The sequence below is a fragment of the Rhamphochromis sp. 'chilingali' genome (genome assembly GCF_963969265.1).
Source record: "Rhamphochromis sp. 'chilingali' genome assembly, chromosome: 4".
NCBI lineage: Eukaryota > Metazoa > Chordata > Actinopteri > Cichliformes > Cichlidae > Rhamphochromis > Rhamphochromis sp. 'chilingali'.
Genome location: NC_137948.1, coordinates 41,153,877 through 41,176,370, shown reverse-complemented (window position 1 = coordinate 41,176,370; position 22,494 = coordinate 41,153,877). Strand labels below are relative to the sequence as shown.

The 22,494-nt window shown below is 40.9% G+C and overlaps 1 protein-coding gene and 1 long non-coding RNA gene across 2 annotated transcripts in view; one reads left to right on the top strand and one right to left on the bottom strand.

The window, feature by feature from the left end:
• Positions 1-6,882, top strand: part of LOC308395928 (uncharacterized protein) — a gene marked incomplete at its 5' end in the record, with an annotated part of 12,495 nt that extends 5,613 nt beyond the window's left edge. The window contains 6 exons of the mRNA XM_080880979.1: positions 48-89; positions 4,151-4,251; positions 4,420-4,481; positions 5,542-5,708; positions 5,896-6,051; positions 6,159-6,882. Of these exons, the coding sequence (XP_080737105.1) occupies positions 48-89; positions 4,151-4,251; positions 4,420-4,481; positions 5,542-5,708; positions 5,896-6,051; positions 6,159-6,541 (911 nt within the window). The 3' untranslated portion in view covers positions 6,542-6,882. The remainder of the gene's footprint in view (positions 1-47; positions 90-4,150; positions 4,252-4,419; positions 4,482-5,541; positions 5,709-5,895; positions 6,052-6,158) is intronic.
• Positions 1-22,494, bottom strand: part of LOC308395376 — a 291,287-nt gene that overhangs the window by 164,208 nt on the left and 104,585 nt on the right. The gene's annotated exons all lie outside the window — the stretch shown is intronic.

Sequence of the window (22,494 nt, the reverse complement as noted above, 5' to 3'; positions counted from 1 at the left end):
TGTTTTTTTTATTGTGTGGTTTTTGTTTTGTTTTTTGTCCCTCATAGCAAACATGAAAAATGACTCAGAAATTCAACATTTTCCTGGTGGTGAGTATTGAGCAAGAATGTCTTATTTATTTATTTTCTGAAGTGTGAGTTCTCTTTTTATCTGGCTAAATTGCCATTGTACCTTATGCTGAACACACAGTCTGGTCATGAGCAGGATTTTAAAAATGTTTTATAGATAGATTTACTCATTTATTAAAAAAAAAAAAAGTCATTCCCTTCTCTCCCCTGCGGGTGGTCTATCCTTCAAGCTAGGGTCCTCTACCAGAGTCCTGCGAGCTTGAGGGTCCTGTGCAGTATCTTTGCTATTTATATGACTGCGCTGTTCTGAAAAGAGTTCTCAGATGTTATTCCTCAGATCTTAGCTTGGGAGTCACTGCACCAAGTGCACCGAATACCACTGGGACCACTGTTACCTTCATCCTCCAGATCTTCTTGAGCTCTTCTTTGAGCCCTTGGTACCTTTCATGTTCCTTCTTCCTGATGTTGCTGTCATTTGGTATTGCTACATCTATAACTACGGTTATCTTCCTCTGCTTGTCCACCACTACTATGCCCAGTTTGTTAGCCATCACCAGCTTTTTTTTATATATCTGGAAGTCCCACAGGATCTTGGCTCACTCATTCTTGACCACCCTAGGGGCTTCTCCTATTTTGACCTTGGGACTTTCAGGCTGGCACAGATGTTCCTGTATACTATGCTGGCCACTTGGTTGTGGTGCACCCTGCTGTTATGTGTTGGGGCATCTTTACTTAGGCTGCATCTGGGATCTTGCCCAGTGTGGTAGACCCCCACCTCTCTTGTACTTAGGGCTTGTTCCTGTGCTGCCATGATTAGAGCCTGTGTGCTGTCTTTCACTCCAGCTTTGTCCAGTTTCTGGTAGGATTTCTGGATATCAGCGACTTCCTCTATCTATACCATACAGGGGCCCATCCTTCCATGATGCTTCTTCTCCTTGCTCCTCTTCTTTCTTTCTGCTGCCTGAGGTATTCACTAAGTACAGGGAGTGCAGAATTATTAGGCAAATGAGTATTTTGTCCACATCATCCTCTTCATGCATGTTGTCTTACTCCAAGCTGTATAGGCTCGAAAGCCTACTACCAATTAAGCATATTAGGTGATGTGCATCTCTGTAATGAGAAGGGGTGTGGTCTAATGACATCAACACCCTATATCAGGTGTGCATAATTATTAGGCAACTTCCTTTCCTTTGGCAAAATGGGTCAAAAGAAGGACTTGACAGGCTCAGAAAAGTCAAAAATAGTGAGATATCTTGCAGAGGGATGCATCAGTCTCAAAATTGCAAAGCTTCTGAAGCGTGATCATCGAACAATCAAGCGTTTCATTCAAAATAGTCAACAGGGTCGCAAGAAGCGTGTGGAAAAACCAAGGCGCAAAATAACTGCCCATGAACTGAGAAAAGTCAAGCGTGCAGCTGCCAAGATGCCACTTGCCACCAGTTTGGCCATATTTCAGAGCTGCAACATCACTGGAGTGCCCAAAAGCACAAGGTGTGCAATACTCAGAGACATGGCCAAGGTAAGAAAGGCTGAAAGACAACCACCACTGAACAAGACACACAAGCTGAAACGTCAAGACTGGGCCAAGAAATATCTCAAGACTGGTTTTTCTAAGGTTTTATGGACTGATGAAATGAGAGTGAGTCTTGATGGGCCAGATGGATGGGCCCGTGGCTGGATTGGTAAAGGGCAGAGAGCTCCAGTCCCACTCAGACGCCAGCAAGGTGGAGGTGGAGTACTGGTTTGGGCTGGTATCATCAAAGATGAGCTTGTGGGGCCTTTTCGGGTTGAGGATGGAGTCAAGCTCAACTCCCAGTCCTACTGCCAGTTTCTGGAAGACACCTTCTTCAAGCAGTGGTACAGGAAGAAGTCTGCATCCTTCAAGAAAAACATGATTTTCATGCAGGACAATGCTCCATCACACGCGTCCAAGTACTCCACAGCGTGGCTGGCAAGAAAGGGTATAAAAGAAGAAAAACTAATGACATGGCCACCTTGTTCACCTGATCTGAACCCCATTGAGAACCTGTGGTCCATCATCAAATGTGAGATTTACAAGGAGGGAAAACAGTACACCTCTCTGAACAGTGTGGGAGGCTGTGGTTGCTGCTGCACGCAATGTTGATGGTGAACAGATCAAAACACTGACAGAATCCATGGATGGCAGGCTTTTGAGTGTCCTTGCAAAGAAAGGTGGCTATATTGGTCGCTGGTTTGTTTTTGTTTTGTTTTTGAATGTCAGAAATGTATATTTGTGAATGTGGAGATGTTATATTGGTGTCACTGGTAAAAATAAATAATTGAAATGGGGGTGTGTGTGTGTGTGTGTGTGTGTGTGTATATATATATATATATATATATATATATATATATATATATATATATATATATATATATATATATATATATATATATATATATATATATATATATATATATATATATATATTTTTTTTTTTTTTTGTTAAGTTGCCTAATAATTATGCACAGTAATAGTCACCTGCACACACAGATATCCCCCTAAAACTAAAAACTACTTCCAAAAACATTCAGCTTTGATATTGAGTTTTTTGGGTTCATTGAGAACATGGTTGTTGTTCAATAATAAAATTATTCCTCAAAAATACAACTTGCCTAATAATTCTGCGCTCCCTGTACACAATTGGTTGTACTCATAGATGTTTGTGTACATTCTCACTGAAGGCATCGAAATTATGAATGAACACACATGTAATTTTGTAGTAGATAAAAGTATGAAATGACTCATAACATGCTTTATACTTTAGTCTTCAAAATAGCCAACCTTTGCTTTGATTACTGCTTTGCACACTCTTGGATTTCTCTCGATGAGCTTTGAGGTTGTCACCTGAGCTGGTTTTCCAACAGTCTTGAAGGAGTTCCCAGAGATGCTGAACACTTGTTGGCCCTTTTGCCTTCACTCTGCGCTCCATCTCATCCCAAACCATCTTGACTGGGTTTTAGGTCAGGTGACACTGGAGGCCAGGACATCTGGCGCAGCACTCCATCACTGTCCTTCTTGGTCAAATAGCCCTTACACATCCTGGAGGTATGTTTGGGGTCATTGTCCTGTTGAAAAATACATGGTGGTCCAACTAAATGCAAACCGGATGAGATGGCAGGATGCTGTGGTAACCATGCTGGTTCTGTGTGCCTTTTAATTTTGAATAAATGCCCAACAATGTCCAATACTTGTGTTTGTTGGCACAAACAAATCTCTTCTGCTTGTTGTGGTTTCTTAGCAGCTATTTGACCATAAAGGTCTGATTCACACAGTCTCCTCTGAACAGTTGATGTAGAGATGTGTCTGCTACTGGAACTCTGTGTGGCATTTATTTGGGCTTAATCTGAGTCGCTGTTAACTTCAGATTTCTGAGGTTGGTGACTCGGATGAATATATCCTCAGCAGCAGAGTTGACTCTTGGTCTTTCTTTCCTGGGGCATCCTCATCCAGTTTCATCATAGTGCTTGATGGTTTTTGAGACTGCACTTGGCAACACAGTCAAAGTTTGAGGAATTTTCCAGACTGACTGACCTTCAGTTCTTAAAGTCATGATGGACTGTCATTTCTCTTTATTTAGCTGATTGGTTCTTGGTATAATATAATTTCTAGTAGTTGTCAAATAGAACTTTCAGCTTTGTACCAACCTGACTTCTGCAGAACACAACTGATCATCCCAACTCCATTAAGAAGGTATGAAATTCCACAATCGAACCCTGACAGGTGACTACATCCTGAAGGTCATTGAGAAAAGGCCAAGGGATTGCAGTGCTGTCAAGAAAGCAAAGGGTGGCTACTTTCAGGAATCTGAAATATAAAGTATATTTAGAGTTTTTTTTTTTTTTCTTTGCTACATACATCTTGTTTCATATATTTGATGTCTACAGTGTAGAACGTAGTAAAATTAAAGGAAAAAAAAAACATTTAATGAGAAGGTGTGTCCAAACTTTGTGTATGCCTGTATGTCTAATCTGGAGATCAACTTTAATTAATTTTATCTGAGCTACCAGTGAAACTGTTAATATAATGACTTTATTTTGGTCTTCTGAAATCTCTCTGACAGATCACCTGCTTGAAGTGGCCATAGAGATCAACTTTAGTCAGGATTTGCTGAAGTCTTGGGACAACCTGGCCAGATCACTGCTGCTTTCAGTAAAAGCTTTGGTGCGTGCGTGTGTGTGTGTGTGTGTACGTGCGTGTCATATGTAGCATGTTTTTGTTTTTTGTTTTTTTTTTGTTTTTGTAATAAATATAAAAAACAAAGCTTCATTGACGCATTAAGAAATGGTGAAGGCCCAGACTAAACTTTGTACATGGCTTTTGTTTCTGTAGATCAGCAAACAGCTGGAGGCTCTGCATGCACAACTGTCGGTGTCTTCCAAAAGAATAAAAAGGTTTGTAGAAAACATCCTCACAAGTCTTTCCATTAATGCTGAAGTATAAGTTTGTCTTTGAATGAGACTGTCTTTTCTGAGTGAACCTATGCAGAAAAGAACTGCAACTCCACACGTAAATACCATTGGTCTAATCTTGCAAAACCGACCACGACTGGATGAAAGTATAGATGGGATCAGATGTAAAATGTAATTTGAACACTTGTACACTTGAGATGTTTCTTCTATTTCACTACAGTTTTGCCACTTTGTTTTGTGTCAGTAGTTTTACAATTTTTATGCTCTTGTGCAGTGTTGTGTTGATTCTGAAGTTGCTGAATTTGGGTTTCTGTTTAGGGTTTTACTTTTATTGTAGTGTTTAAAGTTTTAAATTGTATTATTTAAGTCCCTGTTTGGTTTCTTTGGAGTTCTGGGTACCTGTTTAGATTGCCTCATTGTTCTAGGGTTTGTATTAAACTTTGGCTCCAATTTTGATGTTCTTGTGTTTAACTTGATCAGTTTCCTTATTTTGGTCCTCCTCTGTCTTGTCTTTCTGTTTATGCTTTTGTCCCCTAGTTTTCGATTCTGTTTTCTTTAGTGCTCTGTGTAAGTTTTAGTTCCTGTCTCTGTCTTCCCATGATTGTTCTTATCTGTGTTAATTATGCTCAGTGTCTGCTATCGCCGTTTCATTGTCTGATACCCGTTGTTCTGCTGTGGTTGTTGGAATTTTCATTTGCTTCACATTTTGGACATTTTGACTGTCACTCTGGGACTCCATGTCCAACTTGGGGGGAAAAAGGGTGCCTTTTACTTTGTATCCAGCATATAGGACCAGACCTTTTCCCCACCTCTCTCATTCATTTTCCTCTTTTGCTACCATACTAAAAACAAATCCTGGAAACTCCACTTGAGAACTGTGGACTGGTGTATTTATTACATTAAACCTCACTCTGCAGCGCCTGAACTTATGTCATTGTGTAGTCTGTTTTAGACTCAATAATGAAACGGGATCTATGGACCATAAAGCTGCTTTACTGTTAAGGTATATGTTACGGTACATAATTACAGGTTTTGTGCACAGGTTGCATGCAGGAGTGCTGTACATCCTCTGGCTGCAAGTTAGACAGGGACCTAGAGGCATGCATGTCCACAGGGGCATCCACTCTGCTCTCCAGGGGCTCATTGAAGTTGATGCCAGTGGCAAAGGAAATCTGAGAAAGGCAATCATTATGTCTGTGTCGACTGCAGGTATGGAAGTGTCCAAAATTGCTTGGTAATGTTACTCTGGACAAATCTGTAAACAGGAAGGAGTCAAAAACAGTGATTACTGATAAATACATATTTGATTACACTAATTGTTTTTACATAGTTTATTTTAAATGCATATAATACTAAACACATTATCAGCTAAAAGTTCTGTGCATGTCTGTTTCAGATGTTAATGAGTGTGGGACCCAGCTTGCTCAATGTGACTTCAATGCAGACTGTGTGAACCAGTTTGGCTCCTACTCATGCCATTGCCGGGCAGGCTTTCAGGATAACTCCCGCCTGGGATCAGGAGGAACCATCTGTGTGGACATGAAGGCTGCAGGTATGTTTGACCCATATCAGAAATCTTAGTTAGACTTGCAGATATTCTGCTTTATTTCAGCTGCTGATCTCCTGTTTTGTTTGGCGGGGTTTTCGTTTTCCCTTCAGGTTGCAGCTCACGCCTGTCCACTGAAGCCAAAGGTGTATACGTCCTTTTCTTCCTGCTCAGCTCACTAATTCTTGCGCTGCTGGTGGTTGCTGGCATGTTCTACCATCGTCACCACCGGGGAAAATTCCTAGTTCGCTGCCACAGCAACAGCAGCTTATCCCCTTCTGACCCCAACAACAACCACCAGCATCCTGAGGAAAACTACTCCAATCCCGCTGACTCTGACCCGCCTCCCCCATCTCCACCTGCCTGGGGTCCCAGAGAGTGCTGGGGCCATGTAAAGGAGCAACGGCAAGTTGTGGATCTGCAGCTGCTGCGCTTCAATCTGCTGCACCCTCCAGACCGCTACATGGATCAGCAGGAGGGTGTGAACAGTCAATGATAATTAATCTTAATTATATTCAGTAAAATGTCTTCTTTAAATTTACTTTCGTTTTTTTTGTCTGCATTTTGCACTATTTGTAAATTGCACAATTAAAGGCACAATGAAAAGCATTTTTATTCCTTGAAGTGCAAAACATGTCTTGAGAGAAGACTGTTGTAATAATAATAATAATAATAAATCTTATTTGAAAGTGCCTTTCAAGACACCAGAGGACACTTAACAATAGAATAAAACTCTAGCCCCCACCCCCAAAGGGGGTCGGTTGCCCTCGGCCTGGGGCTCGGTCACTCTGGCACAGCTGGCTGCCGGCGGAGCTCACGGGCGCGTCACTGCAACCCCCCCCCCCCCGGCTTCTGCTCCACGGCTGCTGAGTGAGCCCTCATCTGGGACTCTCCTCAGCTCTTTCTGGGACAGTGGCGCGGCTGCCCCTCTGTTGGTCTTTCTTGGTCTCTTGTGCTCTGAGGGCCTCTGGATGGCTGGAGCCTGGATCTCCTCCATACCTGCTTCATGCCCTGGAGGACGGGGCTGTGGCCCCCCACACCCTCTAGCAGATCATTACATGAAGGAACCTTTTAAATACAAGCGCGTCCATGCTCACAGGTGTACACACGGGTGCTCACAGACACAAACTACACCCTTTTTGGCTCCTACCTCAAAGCACACTGTGTTCTGTTGATCTTATGTGCTGCACAATAATATTCCATATTTAGTATTTACTGTTATATTCACATAGATTATTGCGATGATGTTCTGATGTGACACGGAGCAGTATCATCTGTAGTCCTGCAGCGCGGTCACAGCTTATCATATATCGTCTCAGCTTCCTGTTTCCTCTTCCCCTTTTTTTTTTTTTTTTTTTTTTTTGGCTTGTTTTCTCTTTTTTTCTTTCTTAACAGGTGATCCAGGTGATTGATATTTGTATTTTTTGTCTGTTTGTTTTGTTGGTTTTTGTTTTTTGCCCTTTATCACCGTCGCTCTTCCCCAATGTTTTTCTTTCCCTCCCTCTCTTTCATTCTCCCTTTTCTTTCCCCCAGTCATGTCTGTCCCGTGTGTAGCAAGTGAAAATAAAATGAACAATAAAAGCAAAGGTGAATCAAATAGACCAATACGGCAAGGCCGGGATAGTCCATTTGGTAAAGTAAATCTGTTGGGCATCTTTCTTTGCCTTTAGACAATAATTCTGATGGCAAAAGAGCCAAGCTGTGGGGGGGAGAATAAAACACATAATATAACAATGACAACAAAGGAAAAATTAGAAAAAAGCACAAAATAAAATGATAAATCCAAGTCAAAAAATGTACCGGTCAATAGCGGCAGCCAGACGCACCAGCATTCACTCAAGCCAGAAGTATTCACGGCTTGAGTGAATGTGGGATTTACATGGAAAAAGCCTATAAAACAAAAATTTAGGATACTAAAACTATAGATCAAAACAAATCGCCAATACAACTTTGATACATAAGATATTTGAGCTAACTTTTATAGTCTAGTGTCAGGCAGAAGATGCCTGCCTGGGACAGCTCATAGGGGAGCAGTAATATAACACATGTATAGTGTATGTGTCTTTTAGATCCTGTAGAAGTCCATCAAGTGTGTGAAGAGGGCTCTCCATTTACATCAACAAATTGGGGTCTATTAAATAAGATTCAAACTATTGCAGCAGTACCTTTAATGCCTTTTGAATGCTCTAATCACTGTTAAAAGCCATAAGATTCTTTGTAACTGTTACCAATGCTGTTTTTGTACTGTGATGAAATCTGAATCTTGAGTAAAATTCTTTAAATAAACATTCCTCTGCAGATGATCAGTTAGCTGTTTTGTAACTAGTCTTTTTTTAGAATTGTTGAGATAAAAGGAATGTCTGCATGCAGCCTGAGTCCACCAAAGCCTGGCAGCTTACCCGAACACTGTATGTCGCTCTTGGGACCCCAATGACATGGAACACCTGACCAACCTCCATCAATGGACACTCCCGCCGCATATGTCCTGTCACCCGCATCTCTAACACTTCTGCCTTAGCATTGGTGTGGCCCGCCGTGGGTCAGCGCTGGCAGGACCTGGTGAGGCAGATCTGGGAGAAAGGGGTTAGTGTCCTGTAGCTGCAGTGGCTGCTCTGCCAGGGCAGGGCCGTGGGGACCTGGAAATAGCCTCGTCCCACTAGCTGCCAGCTGCAACCCTCCACCACCTCTGGCTGCGTGGCCGTCAGCATGACCTGACAGCCGCGCCTCTCTTTCCAACGGCACAGGTAGCCAGGTAGCCTGGCATGCCTCTGCCATTGCCTGTAATGTTTCAAGGAACACCTGAGGGTCGTAGCCTGCCCCCATCCTATGTGGCGTCACTGCCACTGTAGGGGGTAGGGGAGGTGCAGTGGGAGAGTCAGCCCGACCAGCCTCTCCAGCACTTGTTCTGGTGTCAGCCTGGTCCTGCAGCTTATCCAACTGAGCTCTCTGCATCCCATTAAAAGAACATTGAAAGGACTGTAGGAATGCGTCTACCAATACCGTGCTGGTCAAGGACACTCCTACAGGACACATGCCGTACTGTGGTCGCAGCTTCAAGCCAGCCAGCCTGCATCATTGCATGTAAAGAGTGAAGTGTAGTCTGTGCTGGCCCACCCAGTCCAAACCACTTTAATAGGCTTACAGCAGCTAATCCAGCACAGTGTGCTGACACATTGGGAGTCTGCTGACCTTACTCTGCTTTATTACAGGGTACTTGTTCCCTCAGACCTTCACTGCTCAAAACAGGAAATCAGCTACAGTTTCTCTACATCTTCATTCAGGGGGAAATATTGGAACGATTTTCATCAGGTTTGCATAAAAAAATTATTCAATTTGAATGATGACAATGACGTCTAAGTTGATCTCATTTTTGCTCTAACACGTTAAAACTATCAGCTTTTTAAAAAAGAAAATCTTTCTGTTAGGGGGGGGGGGTTAATTGTTGACTGATAATCAGCTTTAACTTATAGGCTTCGACTGCATTGGAAAGCTAGTTTTCAGGAAAATCTGCAATGCATTTGTCATCTAATGCAGTCCACAATTAATTAAGTCAGCTTCCTTTTTACTTCATTGATGGTATTAAGATTTTTTCTAGATTTTTTTCCCACCATTTACTCAGATCCCTGCCTCCTGTTAAAAGAAACTCCTTCTTTGTCCTTTGACTGAATGCTCCTTATGTCTATCAGGTAGATTCTCCAAGGACAGCATCACTTGGTTGCTGTCTGTAAGGTAAGGAGGAGTGGTTGTTGGTGGTGGTAATAGTAGATCCACCCTCAGCTATCTTCCTCACTTGGAAACCTGAGGTCACTCCTCCTCTATCGCTCTCCAACCAGAGAGGCATGCTGAGCATGACCTTCCAGGCAGCATCCTCCAACCTTAATCCTGTGCAACCCTCCCACACATGCACAGAATCCCAACTGTTTTTCACTGCCCTAAAACAATAATAAAGTCCTACAGTAAAAAAGCGTCTCTAATTCCATTACCTTCCTGTATTGCATTTATTTCATTTTATTGTAGTTTATTTTCAATGTGTATCCTGTTTTTCTTTGTTTTGTCTTTGATTCTGAGAAAGCTATGTCACTGAAAACATTTCAGATGACTAAAGCATTAGTCAATTTTCTTGTGGGCAGTGAAGACTGGAATCCTTATGTTACTAGTTGACAAAGTGATAAAGAAGGTATTAAGGTATTAAGGCGTTAGAAATTTAAAATGTTTCTAATTACATTTCTGACATTCAACTTAATAGAAGAATAATGAAGGATTACTGTAATACATTTTTTTTTCATCTGGAAAGGAATTAAAACTCGTAATTGTATTAATTCGATTTGTCTATATTATTTATTTATATTGTTCACTAACCATATTTATGTTCTCAGATGTTTTAACACCTCCAGCACTTGAATGCTCTCAAGCGAACATGTCAAATTCACAGGAAATATTTTCATAGTAATGGCTATATTCATAAAGTGATATTGCTGTATTCATGGCCTACAATATTTCAATTTGAAAAGCTCTGTGATCTCTCTTCTTGATTCTCCATCAGATAAAAACATAATCACTTGACACAAGACAATACTCAACAGTGGCGTCTGTGACTTTTATAAACATTTAATATCTATCTATTAGGGGTGCAACGATACACAAAATTCACGGTTCGGTTCGGTTCGATACTTTGGTGTCACGGTTCGATATTTTTTCGATACAAAAAAAATGTTCATGCATTTTTAATTTGTCATTTATTAAAATTATAAATATATATTTTAACTCAAAAGTACAGTTTTTAAATTTAACCCTAACCCTTGTGCGCGTTTTTTATTTTGACAGCGAATGCGCACCTGCGGACCACTTATGTGCAGCCCTGGTTATTTAGCTCGTCATATTGCAGCCACAGAAATTCTTTTGTCCATGAAACCATAAAGCTGCACTTTCTTTTTGCCTTATAGTCTCATTTGTCATAACTTCTCCGTTTTGTGGTAAGCTTTTCTTTGGCTGTCACTTCTTCACCCTGACCTGTCTTATTTGGCTCAGCAGAACTAAAATATATATCCTGCTGCTTTTACACACGGACTCACATAAGCTCAGCGATTCTCTGCGCGATCAACCTCTCACATGTTTAAGCTTGCTGCGGGAGATTTCACTTGTCATGTTTGCATAGTAAGCTAACGATTAATAAGACGATGTCAGAGGAATTGGTGCGCAAATTATCATCACTCACAGATCAGTGCTGTCACTCTCTATACACAGTTCGCACGATTGCAAAGTGAAAGCAAAAAAACAAGCGCAAATTCAAACACGATTTCAATATGTCACATATTGACAGTGGCTCACCGATGCCAATGACATAATTACCCAGCTACATTTCTGAAAGAATGCAAAAGCATTGACATATATTTTTCCTTCCTACAATAGCCCGACGGGCAGGGTAGCCCGTCTGAAAAAAAACGCTAGCCCCAGGACGTCGGGCTAGCGATTGTGCAAGCCCTGTATCTGATTGAGGAATCACTCATCTTTGGAAAAGAGAGTTTATTACAGAGAAATGTCTCTTTCCAAAATAAAAGCTATACTATCCGCTTCTTCTGGGCTATATTCTCAGCAGCATAAGGAGAATCATGTGCTAACAGCTGTCTAAATGACTCGGCTAAAGTTAGTAGCATGCTTGTTGTTTTTGTCTTTGCACTAGGATGATGTCGGCGTAAATGTGCAGTCATATTCGTTGTGTTCCCACTAGTGCTTTCAGGTTAATCTCGTTGAAATGACCTTAACGCCGCCACCACACGGCAAATCTCCGTTAACGAGCTACCGCCGATCGCCCCGTGCATAGGGCTAGACGGCCAACACGTTAACGAGCTAACTGCGCTAACACACTAGTTCCCACCCATGTAATTGAGCATTGCATGGCACATTCAACATACTGTTTTACTTTAGTCCATGACTCGCTTACCTTCAGGGTCATACGTCACATGAAAACCAAAATAATTCCAAACGCCAGATCTGAATGAGAGTGGGGGAGGTCCATGTTGCAAGGACAGCTTAACTTCTGTCTTGCTAGCTTGCCCTGCGCTCTTCCTTCTGACTATGCTGTCTGTGTTGAGCGCTCAGTGGATCTGCGCTCGACAGTGCAGCCTAGGCGGAGTAGTCGAATGCAGATTCACTGAGCGCTCAACACAGACAGCATCGTCAGAAGGAAAGTTGATAAAATAAATTACAAATGTTGTATTGTTCGATACATATGCGTACCGAACCGAAAGCACTGTATCGAACGGTTCAATATCGATACGAATATCGTTGCACCCCTACTATCTATATATATATATATATATAGATATATACATACATATATATATGAAATATAATGAATATTATATAATATATATATATATGATGAATTGAAAAATGGAAAAATCAGTGTTAAAGTAATTAATATTTCTCATTTGAAGTACTTGATATTGTGTTTCATTTTCAGCATCTTTTATAAAGTTTATAGTGGCTGTCCTGGGAGGAACACATATCTAATTAGAGAAAACAAAGATACTAAAATATGTTGATAACAAAAAAAAACCAAAACTGCTGAATTAAAAGGTGAGCAGTGAGTGACATGGTTAACTGTCAATATCTACAGGGGATTAAATGCTAGTTAAGTATATTCCTAGACATTCTCATAGATGCTAATCTGAAAGTGCTGCTGAACTCAACTTGCATGTTTGTCCTCTGTAGAGGACCTTTCTAAACCTGAATAATTCCCATCCACTGCATACTACAGAATTACCTCCTTTTGGTATCTACAGAGGACATTTATGGCTTTCCAATTATACCAAATATGAAGGGGTGGGGCTCTAGGGACTTTAGTGTTTTCATCAAGGAATATGGCGGCCATTGCTGCAAGCACATTTTATGGAAAGAACAAAAGTAAGTGCACAAAACTGTTTACTGAGCAATTTTTGGCTATAAATGTTATTAACATATTTTAGATAAGTCTCTTAGTAACACATTAAAACATAGTATGCTTAATTCTAACTTTATTTTAGTATAGTATTGAAGTGTTTAAAAAATGTCCTCCGTAGTGGACATTTGTAGTCATTTCCTCCATTTTGTTCTGTTTTTTTCAAATGACCAGAAAAGGAGTCCTTTTTAGAAGCAGAAAGAAATGTATTGCATTTTGTTGTCGGTGGACACGTGATATCTGAAAAATAAAAACTTTTTTTCCCCAAAAAAATATTTCAGTCACCAAATATTTCTGATTACCTTACAAACATTGGGGGATTTAAAAAAAATTGATTGGATAACATTTTTTTCCTGGTAGTCAGGAGGTTAAGGACATTGTCAGAGCTGCTGTCCCCTGTCCATCAGGCAGGGGACAGCAGCTCTGACAATGTCCTTGAGTACATTAGCTTTCCCTGCTAATGTACTCAAGGAATTATTAACAACCTTTTCAAGCTCCATCTTCTCTATATCACATACATTGACCAAGGTGGTTAGCAAGAAGAAACTTGTCTGTTAGATGCTAAATCATTGGAGCTCCTTTACTTGCTAATGTGTTTCCATATGAAGTGCGGATGGACCGCCTGTGTTACAGAGAGAGCGACAGTGTTCAATGAGGTCAAAATAATTGCAGCTTTCAGCGACAATAGTCAACTGCAGCCACAAGATGGCACAAATGTAAAGGCTGGATGGACATATTAATTGACAGGCAAGAAGCTTCATGTCAGTAGTGTCTTAAAGGAGAGAGATATTTACTTTGGTACATTTTATGTCTATTTTTAAATGTGTCAAGGCAAGCACTACTTCCTTGCTTATCCTGAGGGAACACTACTGATACTCAAAAGCCATATTTCCATTAATTAAATACAAAAAGCAATGATGCCTGAAATTTGATGACTCAAATTCCGACTTTATGTTTTCTTTATTCGAGCAATCAAAGGTTCGAGTTAAAAAAATGGCTGTCATCTCTCTTTGCTTCGTCAGGAGAGCCAAATAAACAAAAAGCCCCACACCCAGAAATTAAATGCATTTTATTATGTGTGATATTATGTGTGATAAACAGGGCACCAAAGTGATTGGTCAAAACAGTTTAGAGTGGTCTTGGGTCTGATGTCGACTCAGGTTTCTTCTTCTGCAGCTTTCTGGCCACTTCTTATTTGGAGATGACGCTTCCGTTACCATTGCAACCATCTCTTGTCCTCCAGTGTAGGGTTAAGAAGGGGGTATAGTGCATACTATGGGGTGGCTGGGGCCCAGGTGGTAGAGCAGATCAGCTACTGATCGGTAGGTCGGTGGTTTGATCCTTGGCTTCCCCAGTCTGCATATCAAGTATCCTTGGGCAAGATACTAACCCCAAATTGTCCTCCGATGCATTCATCGGAGTGTGAATGCATGTGAATGCAGGTTAGTTTGCACTTGTGTATAGAAGTGCTTGTACGAGTGGGTGTGAATGGGTGAATGAGGCATGTCGTATAGAGCACTTTGAGTACTCCAGGAGAGTAGAAAAGCGCTATATCAGAAATAGTCCATTTACCATATAACAGCATATTTATGACCAAGGCCAAATTCCTGTGTGGGGCCTTAGTCTTGTGTCTGTTAGTATCAGGGTAACAGTCTACTTCCAAAACTTCTCTACAATACACTGTGTGCAGTAAAAAATCAAGTCTCTTTTCCCAAGAGACATGCACAACATAACAGGTGCATGTGCATCACACCACAAACATAACTAAATTTCTTACTGAAGTATGATCAGGAATCATCATCAGGAAGAATTATTTTTAATGATTCTACCTACAAATACACTTGACTGTTAACTAAGTTGACTATTGCTTCAATCAGAAGCAGGAGCAGTGCACTGCGTTCCCTATCTAACATTTGTGAAGAATGGGTCACTCTCAGAAGCTCAGTAAATTCCTGTGATAAGATGCCACCTGTGCAACAAGTCCAGTCATGAAATTTCCTTGCTACTAAATATTTTCCATTCACTACAAACCTCCAAACTTGAGTTTAAGATTGGCTCAAGAACAGTCCATAGAGAGCTTCATGGAATGGGTTTCTGTGGTCGAAGCAGCTGCATCTTACATAACCAAATACAAAGCAAAGCAACAGATACTTAAGGTAAGGTACACCACCACTGGACTCTACATCAATGGAGACATGTTCTCTGGTTTCAAGAATCACACTTCTCCATCTGGCAGTCCGATGGATGAGTCTGGGCTTGACCCGGGGTATAGAGTATGTTTGGGGAGTGTGATTGTGTGTACAATGTCCATTTGTGTCTATCTTTACGTTGGGTGAGTGCTGAGTATTTGTATATGTGAATGTATGTTTGTGTCTGTGTGTGCCTGTTTGTCTGTGTCTATATGTCAGGTCATGTCATAGACTCCACCTCTCTGGGAACTCCCAGGCCCTCCAAAGTCTCCAAACTTAGCTGGATTAATGCGATGGTGTTGTGTTTATTATGTTGCTCTCTTTTTTTGCTTGTTTTCTCTTCTTTTTCTCTCAACAGGTGATCCTGGAGTTTTTGTTTGTTTTTTTCTCTCTCTTCCTCTTTTTAAGTTTCCTTTCTCACTGTCCCTCTTCCGCTCTGTTTTTCTTTTCCTTCATCTTTCTTTCTCCCTTTCCTATCCCCTAGTCATGTCCCGTCTGCAACAACTGAAAATAAAATAAAATAAAATAAATAATAACAACAAAGGTCGATCAAATGGACCAATACGGCAAGACCGTGATGATCCACTCGGTAAAGTAAATCCATTGGGTATCCTTGTTGGCCTTCAGACAACAATTCTGACGGCTAAAGAACCAAATGGGACAGGCAAAAAAAAAAAAGAAACATTAATGAATCAATGGTACGGATTTAGAGGAAGCAAAAAGAATGACTTGAGTAAAGTTTGACTTATCTAACTATTTTGTTTCGCTTAATGCACCTTATAATCCTTTGACGTCGACACTGTTGTGTTTGTTGTCTTCTGCTAGTGAAGATTTATGTTAATTTGACAAGCAGAACACTTTCTGTACTGTACAGGAGACACGGCATGAGATTAATTGAAAATGGTCTACAGCTGATCAGGACGCAGAACACAATGTGCTGTAAACCCCCCCCCCCCCCCCCCCCCAAAAGAAACAAAAAACAAAACAAAAGAAAATTGCACCAAAAAAAAAATTCTGCAAAGCAGTGAGGTCGTGAAAAGTGAACCACGATATAGCGAGGGACCACTGTATTGTCATTTCAACCAGCAGTGGTACAGTACACAATGAAGCAAGACAACTTTCCTCCAAGACCATGTACATATAGCAGACAATGAACACAGGACCACATAAAGTTTGAGTGTGCAAAAATTGCAAAAAAAAAAGCCAAAACAAAGACACAGAACAGAGCAATTCAGACACAAGATAGTGTCTCTTGATAGTCCCTCAGCAGAAGGTGGTGAGAATGGGTGGTGGGCATTTCTCAGCTTCCGCAGGAAGTAGAGATGCTGTGGGCCTTCTTAGTTATGGAGCTGGTGTTGAGGAACGTCTGCCAGGTGAACACCAAGGCATTTGATGCTCTTTACAACCTCCACAGAGGATCGATGTTAAGTGGACAGTCATCATCCCATCAACTCTTTTGTTTTGTTCACATTCAGAGACAGGTTGTTGACTCTCACCAGTCCATTAGCTGTTGCACCTCCCTTACTTCATGGTGACTCATCGTTCAGTCATCGCTCACTCACTAATCACTCCTATCTCTTCTGTGGGTTTTGGGATGTCCAGTGCTGCTTTGACTTTTTCTTGGTCAGGCTGTACACCCTGTGCAGTGAGCTTGTCTCCAAAAAATACAATTTCTTGCACATCAAACTGGCACTTACTCTTGCCGAGTCTATATTTGTGTACCCTTGCTCTCCTTGTGTTCTTGCATTATAGAGCCCCAGATAATTATCTCATCCACATAAATCTGGACATCTTCCAGTCCTTCTGTTCCATGCCCCATTGCCCTGTGAAATATATCGGAGATTCTCCGAGATTATTCCAAAAGGTAGTCTTAGGAAACAGTATCTGCCAAACGGTGTATTGAAGATGCAGTATGTGGTGCTGCTTTCATTCAGCTTTAATACCCAGAAACCTTGTGAAGTGTCGAACTTTAGTAGTACAGGGACTCTTCTTGCAGCATGCTCAACTGGTGCATGCTTTGCGTCATTCTTTAGCACAATTTTATATGTGAATGGTCTTTTAAATACATCTGCAAAAATGTGAACTAGGTCATCAAAAGAGTTATTTGGTGATTGTACATCTGCACTGATATAGTACACTCGTCTCACAAGTCCAATATCTTTACAGGCTTTTTCACAAGCAGTGATTCGTGTTCTTCAATGACTACTGTACTTTTTTTTTCCACTATTACTTTAATCTACATGTGCCAAAGTTTTTAATATTTTGTCCGTTGTAGTCTTTCAGGGTTGATTATGTTTTTTTTTATTTCTTTCATTCCTTTGATGTCAGATAAGCTGATCAGATTTGCTTTCACACACCAGTGTCTAGTTTCGGTGTGACAAGTGTCCCAGTTACCAGTGGTACTGTCAATTTGTCTTTTACCATGGCATTTATTTCTGTGTCTGGCTCATTTTAAAAGTTGCTCAAACTAACAAAAATGTCTCACTTAAATCAGTATTTTCAACCAAGTTTACTGATCATCTTTTCATTTCCTCTTTACGAGAAGCATTACATGGCAAAATGGTTCTTCCTATGGCAGATGGAGCATGCCTTACCATGGGCCACTTACCACTGTTTAGTCATGTGCTTTAAGCCACAGCATATGTGGTCAAACATCCTGTTCTCGGACTGTGGCTGTATGTGCTTCCCTCTCTGATTGGAAACTGCTCACAGTAGCACTGCCACTGACTGTATTAGCATGCAGTTAACATGCTGTTGTGGCAACTCACATGCTTGACAAATCTTTATAGCTCCTTACAGTGTCAGTTCAGCCTCCCTCTGGAGTTGGCGGGTATTGTTCACAGAAACCCGAGTCTTTAGGCTGCTTCTAGTTATTTTTTATTGAAAACATAATGTGTCACTACACATGCATACTTACAAACCAAACTCTGTGTGTGTGTGTGTGTGTGTGTGTGTGTGTGTGTGTGTGTGTGTGTGTGTGTGTGTGTGTGTGTGTGTGTGTGTGTGTGTGTCTACTTTTGGTCAGAATAGCTGAGGAATGCTGACACTGAATGTGGAATCAGGATGAGCTAGCAAGTAATCCTATCTGTGTTTGATAACCTAATCCCAGCGTTACAAGCTCCATTATATTAGAGGAATCAGGCTCTAGATTCTTCTAATTCCACACAGTTTTGGAACCTCCTCTGCTGCAATTTATTTTTCTATTACCCAAGCTATGTGAAGTATGATTGGGTGGTGAGCGGTAGGTTGGTGAATGTACTGCTTGAGCTGATAAGAGATCCAGCTCAGCACACTGACTTTCTGCTCATATTGGATGAAGATACAAGGCAGAAGATTGAACACCATGGAAACGTGAAACGCAATGTCAACCCCCATTATGAGAAAGACACGCAACAGTCTACAACAGTCTTTATTTTATATCATTTTTCTTTAGGGCTTAACCTAAAGAAAAATGTGGACACTTATTTTTTGTTGGTTATCATCTGAGTATTTTTAATCCTTCAACCCACAATAACTGCACCTCTGCTGAAACCAAATATGACATTTAAGACATGGTCCGGATTTTATTTAGAAACTATAATGTTGAATGAGGAAACAAGTGCAATCTAAATACAACATAAACCAAATTGACATTATAGTAAAAATATACAAAATTGTGTATATTTGTTCTTTAGAATATAAAACATATATTTGTGTTTTATGTATATGGTGTATGGTGAATATACAAAAATATACATATATTCTACGTATATTTATGTATATTCTACGTAAATATACGTAGAATATACATAAAACATATATTTGTGTTTTATGTGTATGGTGGTGCTTTCTCTGGTGGGCACTACCATGACATGAGCTCATCGGCATCAGTCAGACAGAAACACTGACACTTTGTTACAGTAATTATTACAGTTATTATTAAACATTGTATACACTGCCTAAAGTTCATTGTGTAACTCTGAGTAATTTTGAAAAAATTTGTCCATGTCTGTTTACTCTGGAGGATGCTGGAGGATACATCATTAGTGAAAATTTCTTTGAATAAACTGTCATACAGTTTGAGAATATAATCAATATTATCAAACTGTTTATTAGAGGGAAAGTGTGACTTTTAGGACACATTTACATTAACTGGCATAATGTTAGCTTATAGCCACTTACACTTGGCTTACCAGTTCATTGTACTGCTGTCTGGGGACGAGGAGTTGCTGGCTAACACTGACAGTAAGTAACTGTGACAGTACTGGGAATAAATACGAATGTTTATGCATGTTTTCATCTATTAGAGCCCAGACTTCAGTTCAGGAGAGAAGCTTGAGGTTTTCTCTGTATTATTGTAGGTGCTTTATTTTACAATATAAATCAGTTTTAGGCAACTGTTGCTGTGATTGTGGCTAGATAAATAAAACTGAATTGAACTGAACTGAGGAGAAAGAGGATGGATATTTTATTCAGATGTCAGTTGTCTCTTTCCTTTGCATTTCACTTTTTCATAAAGGGGACCTCTTCTCAATGTTAAAATTATATGTAATCCATCATATCTTGAGCTTGAAGGTGCAGACATCAATTAAAACTTCCTCCAATGCATGCAAACACCTACAAGGTCTCTTCTCCTCCACCTTTGGTATAATACATTTGTCACGTAGCACATCATTATATACCAGCTAGCCCAACTTCAGTAACCCTACAAACGTCACTGCTGTTTAGTTTCTGTCTTCATTTATGTTGGAAGTGATAGCAGAGCTGTACGTTTTAATTTGTTTCCAAAACCCCGCAGTCAGGACATGCTATATTGTATTTAGATAGAAGCTAGCGAGCTAACTTCCTGCTAACTTCTAACTCCGTTAAATGTCATAAATTCCGTTTTCATGGATGCCTGGATGTTAAACTCAATTGTTACACCTGGTAGAGCAGAACGCTGATCATTTTATTAAAGATGAAAGACTTTAGACAGTTTTTCAACTCTCAGTAATGCCATAGTGATCGTTTGATATATGGACCTTGTAACGTTGGGTTGTGTGGTTGAGAAGAGGCGGCAAGACACCTAGCAGGCTAGGCGGAAGGATACACACCCACACTGGTATCAGTAATCCACGGTGGTTCTTTAATACGCATTCTTCAGCAACCGTATAAAAACCCGGCTGAACGGCTGCGGCTCAACAACAAAATGCCCAGCGTTCATACAACCCAAGCGCTGCAAACAAAACAAAAAAAGGGTCTCGAAAAGAAAACATAAGTCCGTCCCTCGTTAAGCACGAGCGTGAAGGCACGTGTCCTCATAATCACAGAGAGAGAGAGCAAGAGAGCAGTGGCACACACTGATGACACCATCAACCCTCGACTTGGGTGTCTTAAAGGGACACCACACCATAGTGGCTGTTACAACCTGCAGCGGAGTTTAGGTCCAGACACGGCTAGTGACGTCAGACTGAACAACCAGATAGTCATATACATATACAGTGGGGCAAAAAAGTATTTAGTCAGCCACCGATTGTGCAAGTTCCCCCACTTAAAATGATGACAGAGGTCAGTAATTTGCACCAGAGGTACACTTCAACTGTGAGAGACAGAATGTGAAAAAAAAATCCATGAATCCACATGGTAGGATTTGTAAAGAATTTATTCATAAATCAGGGTGGAAAATAAGTATTTGGTCAATAACAAAAATACAACTCAATACTTTGTAACATAACCTTTGTTGGCAATAACAGAGGTCAAACGTTTACTATAGGTCTTTACCAGGTTTGCACACACAGTAGCTGGTATTTTGGCCCATTCCTCCATGCAGATCTTCTCGAGAGCAGTGATGTTTTGGGGCTGTCACCGAGCAACACGGACTTTCAACTCCCGCCACAGATTTTCTATGGGGTTGAGGTCTGGAGACTGGCTAGGCCACTCCAGGACTTTCAAATGCTTCTTACGGAGCCACTCCTTTGTTGCCCGGGCGGTGTGTTTTGGATCATTGTCATGTTGGAAGACCCAGCCTCGTTTCATCTTCAAAGTTCTCACTGATGGAAGGAGGTTTTGGCTCAAAATCTCACGATACATGGCCCCATTCATTCTGTCCTTAACACGGATCAGTTGTCCTGTCCCCTTGGCAGAAAAACAGCCCCATAGCATGATGTTTCCACCCCCATGCTTCACAGTAGGTATGGTGTTCTTGGGATGCAACTCAGTATTCTTCTTCCTCCAAACACGACGAGTTGAGTTTATACCAAAAAGTTCTACTTTGGTTTCATCTGACCACATGACATTCTCCCAATCCTCTGCTGTATCATCCATGTGCTCTCTGGCAAACTTCAGACGGGCCTGGACATGCACTGGCTTCAGCAGCGGAACACGTCTGGCACTGCGGGATTTGATTCCCTGCCGTTGTAGTGTGTTACTGATGGTGACCTTTGTTACTTTGGTCCCAGCTCTCTGCAGGTCATTCACCAGGTCCCCCCGTGTGGTTCTGGGATCTTTGCTCACCGTTCTCATGATCATTTTGACCCCACGGGATGAGATCTTGCGTGGAGCCCCAGATCGAGGGAGATTATCAGTGGTCTTGTATGTCTTCCATTTTCTGATGATTGCTCCCACAGTTGATTTTTTCACACCAAGCTGCTTGCCTATTGTAGATTCACTCTTCCCAGTCTGGTGCAGGTCTACAATACTTTTCCTGGTGTCCTTCGAAAGCTCTTTGGTCTTGGCCATGGCGGAGTTTGGAGTCTGACTGTTTGGGGCTGTGGACAGGTGTCTTTTATACAGATGATGAGTTCAAACAGGTGCCATTCATACAGGTAACGAATGGGGGACAGAAAAGCTTCTTACAGAAGACGTTACAGGTCTGTGAGAGCCAGAGATTTTCCTTGTTTGAGGTGACCAAATACTTATTTTCCACCCTAATTTACGAATAAATTCTTTACAAATCCTACCATGTGAATTCATGGATTTTTTTTTCACATTCTGTCTCTCACAGTTGAAGTGTACCTCTGGTGCAAATTACTGACCTCTGTCATCATTTTAAGTGGGGGAACTTGCACAATCGGTGGCTGACTAAATACTTTTTTGCCCCACTGTAACGTGATTGGGCAGAATGGGGCAATATGTCTGCTACCACAAACTGGTGCTCACTCTATGTATTTTAATCTAATCCGAGTATATGAGAATGAATCAATTTGGTAGATGTAACAACTATTAATTTATTAGATAAACTCAAAAAATAACTAACTGTACCTTCAAGATTTGAATGGATTGCCATGTAGCTCTACTTGCAGCTGAAGTTTAGCTGTATTAATTGTCATTGAAATGTAAAACGTCCCGAATTCCTGAATTATG